We start from the raw sequence: 8,029 nt of genomic DNA on the forward strand, positions 1-8,029 counted from the left end.
CTTTGGCTCCATCACCACCTCCCACACAGGATACATTCTCCCTGAGTTGCTCCCTACCAGTGATTGTATGTGGCAGAAGGAATAGACTGCTGTTCCGTCCAACAGACAACTCTTCACTCTGGGACCCCATCACCCTGATTGAGACACTCTCAGAGTTGTGCCTCAGTCACTTCTACTCAAATGCCCTTCCTTTCCTACTTCCTTCCATAGTTTTTCTTATCTGTGTTTGGCCTGAAACCTCTCCCTGCTAACCGTTCTTCATCATTCACTGAATTACCCCAAATGATTATTTTGCACATCCAATTCCACTTGGATGTCTACTTCCGGGAGGACATGAACCATCATGTCCAGTATCTTATACCTTTCCAAAAACTCTCAAAAACATCACCTCATGGTCCCTACCTACCTCCACGGGAAGCTTGATGTGGGACTCGATCCTAGGACCCTTGGATCACAGCCTGAGCCAAAGGTCCTAGGCTTTCAACCTAGGGATGTTCAACCACTGAGCCACCTAGGGGTCCTGCTTATTTAGTCTTATCAATTAATTCTTCCTTTCAATTTTTTAAAAGATTTTATTTATTTATTTATTTATTTATTTATTTATTTATTTGAGACACAGAGAAAGAGGCAAAGACACAGGCAGAGGGAGAAGTAGGCTCCTCACAGGGAGCCCAATGCGGGACTCAATCCCTGGACCCAGATCACGCCTTGAGCCAAAGGCAGACACTCAACAGCTGAGCCACCAAGGCATGTCTCTTCCTTTCAAGTTATTAAAAAGAGTTGTTCTTCTGCTTTAGATTAAAGGTAACTACAAATTATTTGCTCAATCATTTAAGGGTTCAACTCTTGGTTTTAGCTCTCAGTTCAGGTCATAATCTCAGGGTCGTGGGCTCAAGCCCTGCATCAGGCTCTGTGCTCAAGAAGGAGTCTGCTTGAGGATTCTCTCCCTCTCCCTCTACCCTTCACCCTGCTCGCATGCTCTCTCTCTCTCTCTCAAATCAATAAATAAACCATTAAACGATAAAAATTTAAAGGAAGCCTGACTTTGAACTCTTATATTAATTTAATATAACATAAACTTGTACACTGGAATTAAATCTCAGTAAAAGTAAGTGAAATGGAAAGCTTAATACAAAAGAAACCAATACTGCAGAAAGCCAGGTGAGAGTAGAAATAAACAAAATTGAAGGGATTTTTTAAAATCTAAATTTAAAAAGGTAAAAATGAGAAGATTCTCATGCATGGAGGGCAAATACATGACAATTCTAACAGTGTCCAAAATATTATATGGGACATGGGTTCAAAAAAATTGCCAATAGTATTTCTCTGTGGTTCCAAGGTGCAAAGAAATCTTGCTTCTAAACCATTGTTTTTTAATGGTAATATAGATACTTGTTTTATTTATTCATCTTGCTAACATTTACTTACCAAGAGGGTCTTGTACAGAGTGGAAGGGTGTATGGCAAGTAACAAAGTTTGGTTGTTGTATATTTTAGTTGGAGAAAAGTATTCATAAACAATTTTGCTACAAAGCAGTAACAAAGTAACTGTTATACAAGATGTTGTAAAGTGCCATGGGGATAAAAGAAGGGAGTGGTGACTCTTGTTGGTGTGATCAAAGAAGACCTCATAACAAAGGTCACATTTGAGGGAGTCCAGAAAGATAATAGGATTTCAACACTCAGAGATCTGAGGGTGGGGATGGTCTCATAAGGATAAAGAATACTTTGAACCAAAGCCTTAAAGCAGAAATGTAACCAAGGAATGATAAAGAGATCCCCTTGAGTGTATAGAAGAGGGTTTGAAGGATTGTAGTAAGTGGCTAAATTAAAGTGTGATAGCCAGGCTCGAGTTATAGCCTGTTTAAATCTGGATTGAAGACTTCTTTATAAATTTGGTAGAAAATACTAATTTTAATTTGACTAGTTTATCTTTTCTAGAAATCGTTATAAAGTGTCAAAGATTTCAAGAGTGAGATTTAGGAGTTTCACAAATTACATTATCATACATTAACTAAATTATGCCTCACAAAAGTGTCTTACACATACTTCTCACTGTATCACTGACTGAACATTATAACAACAGCAGAGACCCAATCAAAATTTAAAAGCCCCCCTGATGCTTAAGTGCTAAGAGGAGGAAGACACCAGGAGGATCAAATTGGATATGACAATACATTGGCATAAGATATTAGTACATTTTCCAAAATATTTGCAGTTTTGATTTGCAACCACTACTCTTAATGATGAGCAGTTTGCCTTTAAGATGTAAGCTAATAAAAGTATAAAACCATCGCAAATAGCCAAGTATGTAAAATACCACATTCTTAATCATTTTTAAAAGTTCTTCTTTCATATTTAAATTTCAAAATATACTGGCATAGTAATGCATAGTAATTATTTAATACATATGCTAAACTTTTTTTTAAATATGCTAAACTTTTAACTGATAGCAGCAACCAATCAGAAAAGTTTACAAATTATTGTAAAGTATAAGGACTGGAATCAAAGTTCACCATAACCCTCTTTGTGGGAGGAAAATATTTGAATGTTTATAAATGAAAGTTAAGTTAGTTGGCTCTAGGAAATATAATCTGTAGATAATATAAATCAGACACAAGTATTCTTCCTTTCTATTGTACCTTACTATCTGTCAAACATGAGGGAATATTAGCATATCAATGTTGAAATGTGATAAACATTTTAACATTTATGATATGCGACCATCTGACACTCAGACCAGGATAGGAGGGCTGGTGTCATCTGTAAATTCAAAATCCATTTAAATATTAGTAAATCTTAATTTCTTTATTATTTGTATTAAAATGAATATTAATACAAGTTCAAAAATTGGCTTCTACACCATCATCAATTCTCTCTCTTTTTAAAAAATATTTTATTTATTTATTCACAAGACACAGAGAGAGAGAGAGAGACAGAGACAGGCAGAGGGAGAAGCAGGCTCTATGCAGGGACCCGGAAGTGGGATTCAATCCCGGTACTCCGGGATCACAAGCTGAGCCAAAGGCAGATGCTCAACCACTGAGCCACCCAGGCATCCCTAATTCTCTTGATCCTTACTTTGTAAATCACTACTCTACCTTTAGCTTAATATTAAAATTCTATTCAGATGCAGACACATTGACAGTATAATCTATTTCCAACTGTCTGCATAAAATAGTAACACCTGATTACACGAAATTAATCCACTTTCCAGCTGGCTGTTCTATATTTTCCCTTACCTGAAAATTGTATAAGCCTAGTTTGCCTTTAGTTCAAACTGGATCATCACCCATGCTGTCCTATAAATAATGCGTCATTTTGGCATCATTGTATTTTCACCTACCTGGGTTTGTGAAAAAAATAGTATGTTAGACTAGCTTATTTTTCACTTTTTCACGGACCTCCTAAGTCTGACCACTAGTTTACTTTTTCCCTCCCTCTTAAACCTGTTAATCTTCTTCATAATTGTCCCCTCTTCCTTTTCTGTTTTTAAAGTACTGTCATAATGTCACTGCAAGATCCCAAACATGAATGCACGTATGCACACACACACCTACACACAGACATATCCAGAAAATAATGCATTGGTCAGGGGAAAACAAGGTGTATAGGATGTCAACTTTAAGAAGAGGGGACTTTTTTGCAACGGGTTTGCCACCAGATCACAGGTGACATGAAAACCACCGGTAGAATTGCCGTTGCCGCCCTGAGGGCGGGGGCTGTTGGCTGACGAGGAAACCTGCGGAGAGAGGGGCAAACCCGAGTGATGGATTCAGACAGGGCCCCCGGATGCAGGAAGCTTGGGATCATGAAAGGGGATCTGAAGAATCAGCTGCTGAAGGATAAGGAAGAAATCCAAACTCTTCTCTCATGGGAGCAAAATCCTTCCACTGCTGTGGCAGAGGTATGTGACTCCTTGGGAGAAAGAGATCACACGTACCCGCACAGAACATCTAAGATTAAATAAATATTCTAGCTCAATTTATCAAGAATAAAAATGTTTCTGAAAAAAAAAAGAAAGAAAGAAAACCACCGGTAAACCTAAACCAAAATGGGAAAGGAGAAGACTCACATCAACATCGTCATCATTGGACACGTAGATTCGGGCAAGTCTACCACTACTGGCCATCTGATCTCCAAATGTGGTGGGATCGACAAAAGAACTATCGAAAAATTTGAGAAGGAGGCTGCTGAGATGGAAAAAGGCTCCTTCAAGAATGCCTGGGTCTTGGATAAACTGAAAGCTGAACGTGAACATGGTATCACCATTGATATCTCCCTGTGGAAATTCGAGACCAGCAAGTATTAGTGACCATCACTGATCCCCCAGGACACAGAGACTTTATCAAAAACATGATTACAGGTACATCTCAGGATGACGGTGCTGTCCTGATTATTGCTGCTGGTGTTGGTGAATTTGAAGCAGGTATCTCCAAGAATGGGCAGACCCGTGAGCATGCCCTTCTGGCTTACACACTGGGTGTAAAACAACTAATTGTTGGTTTTAACAAAATGGATTCCACTGAGCCACCCTACAGCCAGAAGAGATACGAGGATATCATTAAGGAAGTCAGCACCTACATTAAGAAAATTGGCTACAACCCCAACACAGTAGCATTTGTGCCAATTTCTGTTTGGAATGGTGACAACATGCTGGAGCCAAGTGCTAACCCGCCTTGGTTCAAGGGATGGAAAGTCACCCGTAAAGATGGGAATGCCAGTGGAACCACACCGCTTGAAGCCCTGGATTGCAGTCTGCCACCAACTTGTCCAATAGAAAAGCCCTTGCATCTTCCTCTCCAGGACGTCTACAAAATTGGTGGTATTGGTACTGTCCCAATGGGTCGAGTGGAGACTGGTGTTCTTAATCCTGGCATGATGGTCACCTTTGCTCTGGGCAATGTTACAACTGAAGCCAAATCTGCTGAAATGCACCATGAAGCTTTGAGTGAGGCTCTTCCTGGGGACAATGTGGGCTTCAATGTCAAGAATGTATCTGTCAAAGATGTTCGTCATGGCAACGTGGCTGGTGACAGCAAAAATGAGCCACCAATGGAAGCAGCTGGCTTCATGACTCAGGTGATTATCCTGAACCATCCAGGCCAAATCAGTGCTGGATATGCACCTGTGCTGGATTGTCACACAGCTCACATTGCTTGCAAGTTTGCTGAGCTGAAGGAGAAGATAGATCGTCATTCTGGAAAAAAGTAGGAAGATGGTCCCAAGTTCTTGAAATCTGGGGCTGCTGCCATTGTTGATATGGTTCCTGGCAAACCTATGTGTGTTGAGAGCTTCTCTGACTATCCTCCTCTGGGCCGTTTTGCTGTTCGTGACATGAGACAGACGGTTGCCGTGGGTGTCATCAAAGCAGCGGACAAGAAGGCAGCTGGAGCTGGCCAAGTCACCAAGTCTGCCCAGAAAGCTCAGAAGGTTAAAAGAATATTATCCCCAATACCTGCCACCCTAGTCTTAATCAATTGTGTCAATTGGCCATTTAAGTTTAATAGTAAAAGACTGGTTAATGATAACAGTGCATCCTAAAACCTTCAGAAGGAAAGGAGAATGTTTTGTGGACCATTTTTTTTTGTACATGGCAGATTTGAGTTATTAGTTTTTCTTTTTAAGATTTTATTTATTTATTCATGAAAGACACAGGGAAAGAGGGAGAGGCAGAGACACAGGCAGAGGGAGAAGCAGGTTCCATTCAGGGAGCCAGTTGTGGGACTCGATCGTGGGTCTCCAGGATCATACCCTGGACTGAAGGTGGAGCTAAACTGCTGAGCCACCCGGGCTGCCCTAAGTTATTAGTCTTTAAAATCAGTACTTTTTAACAGAAACAACTTGAACAAAAATCTATCACAGAATTTTGAGACCCATTAAAACAAAAGTTTTATGAGAAAAAAAAAAGAAAAAAGAAAAGAAGAGAGGGGAACAGAAGGTCCCTGTGCTGAAAATGATTGGCTGTATACATCAGCTGATTTGAAAAGGAGTCAAAGAGCTCAGAATTTAAGGCTAAGCAACTACAAAAATATCCATACTACCAAGAAGTAGGATACAAAATCTGAGTCCACATGGGAGACTAATTTTGCCTCTTGGTAAAACATTAGGCTCAAGATTTCCTACACTGTTTCCTTTTATTGCTATTATTGTTTTGATGCAAGAAATTATTTTTGTGTAGGAGAGGTATGAGAAGATTAATTATAATGTTAACTGATTCATTTATTAGAGTGATTTTTGAGAGTGATGAAAAGAAACATCAAAACCAAAGGAACTGCATCTATAGAAGTCTAAACATCTGTTATAGGGAAGGAAAACTTCCTTTCTTCCCTTCTAGATTCTTTGGCTGGTCAAATAATTAAATTGACATAACACAGATTAACAGGAGAAAAACAAATTTAATTTTGTGCATATGGGAGCCCATAAAAATATGAGATCCTCCAAAGTGACCAGAAGGGTCAGTTTTTACACCTTTTAAACAAGGAAACAATAAACTTGTGAAGAATTGACAAAACAAAGGGGTTTGGGCTCCAGAAATCACAGAGCAGGGGGGCTTCCTGAAGGCAAAGCAGGAGCTCCTGGGCCAGGGCAGCCCAAGTTTCTAGATGAGAAGCTGGCATTGGCAGCAAAGGTGGCAGGGTTCTTTCATGGGGATGCAGACAAGGAAACTGATGGCCAGGAGTAGACATGTGTCTACAAGTACATGCAATATCCACAGGGACTCTGAGAAATAATTAGGAGAGACATTTGATGAGATTAAAAGGGTCTGCAATTTGATCATTAGTGTTGACCTGCTCCCACAGAGCAGTCACAAGTAAAGCAATCAGTAATCACAGGCAAATGTTTGAGGTTGGTTTTGTGGAAGCAAAATCATCCACACTTGGGTTGTGGTTCCAGCTATGGGCATAGAAGTGATTATTAGTGGAGGGAACTACAGAGTTTCTTTCTTTTTTTTTTTTTTAAATTTTTATTTATTTATGATAGGCACAGAGAAAGAGAGAGAGAGAGAGGCAGAGACACAGGCAGAGGGAGAAGCAGGCTCCATGCACTGGGAGCCTGATGTGGGATTCGATCCGGGGTCTCCAGGATCACACCCTGGGCCAAAGGCAGGCACCAAACTGCTGCGCCACCCAGGGATCCCCAGAGTTTCTTTCAAGAAAAAAAATCTTAAGACATCCTCATTTATTCTACAATTTAATATACATTAACATATTTTTCTATAATCAATCAGACTAAACTTTTGATTTTTGGTGAATAAGAGTTGAGAGGAGAAAAATGAATCAAATAGAGTAGAATAAGTTCCCTAAGATAAAGACATTTAATATAGCATGCAGAAAAGAACTTTTAAGTGAATGTTAAGAGGCCATTAGTGTAAAGATGTACATAGTAAATTCTGCTCAATTTAAAGACAGGGACATATCAGCACTATTAAGGTCAATTTAATTAAAACTGGCAAAAAAAATCACTCAGGCTTAAGATTCCATATTTCATTTCAGTGGCCCTGATCACAACTGCTTTACAAAAATTCTTTGGCCTATTTTCAGAGAAATATTTTCTCAACTACAGATTTGGTTGCTTTAAAAATGTATGGAATATATGGTTTTGTATCCTTTGAAATGCCTCTTTTCTTTGTCCTATGATTGTCAACAGAGGAGGGTTTTTTTTAAACATAAATCATTTGCTAGATCAAATACTAGATGAGTCATCAAGTCATTTACACTGTAGTTTCAAATATTTTCTTTTTTAAATTGCCAGATTACTACTGAGCAGGACAAGATAGCACTTTTCTTTAAAACTGTGCTTAAAAAAATAAATAAAATCAAGGAATAATTTCTATAATATTAATTTAGAGGAGTTGCAGCTACTGGAATGAATAAATAGTAAAAAAGACAGCATTGAAAAATCGACATGAGTTAGGGTTTTCTTGGTTTCATCAAGTTTATAAGCTTACCTTTCAAAGCTTCTTCCAATTTATTTTTTTTTTTTGTTTTTTTTTTTTTTTTGCTTCTTCCAATTTAGATTAGTCTAGA

At 38.8% G+C, this 8,029-nt stretch overlaps 1 protein-coding gene across 1 annotated transcript; it reads left to right on the plus strand.

Moving 5' to 3' along the window:
- Positions 1-4,048: 4,048 nt before the first annotated feature.
- Positions 4,049-5,213, plus strand: LOC129499238 (elongation factor 1-alpha 1-like). The gene is given in 2 exon segments (XM_055308956.1): positions 4,049-4,306; positions 4,309-5,213. Coding segments are annotated over 2 exon segments (1,158 nt in total). The 5' UTR covers positions 4,049-4,053.
- The last annotated feature ends 2,816 nt before the right edge of the window (positions 5,214-8,029 follow it).

The sequence above is a fragment of the Nyctereutes procyonoides genome, unplaced genomic scaffold, assembly GCF_905146905.1.
Source record: "Nyctereutes procyonoides isolate TBG_1078 unplaced genomic scaffold, NYPRO_anot_genome, whole genome shotgun sequence".
NCBI classification, from domain to species: domain Eukaryota; kingdom Metazoa; phylum Chordata; class Mammalia; order Carnivora; family Canidae; genus Nyctereutes; species Nyctereutes procyonoides.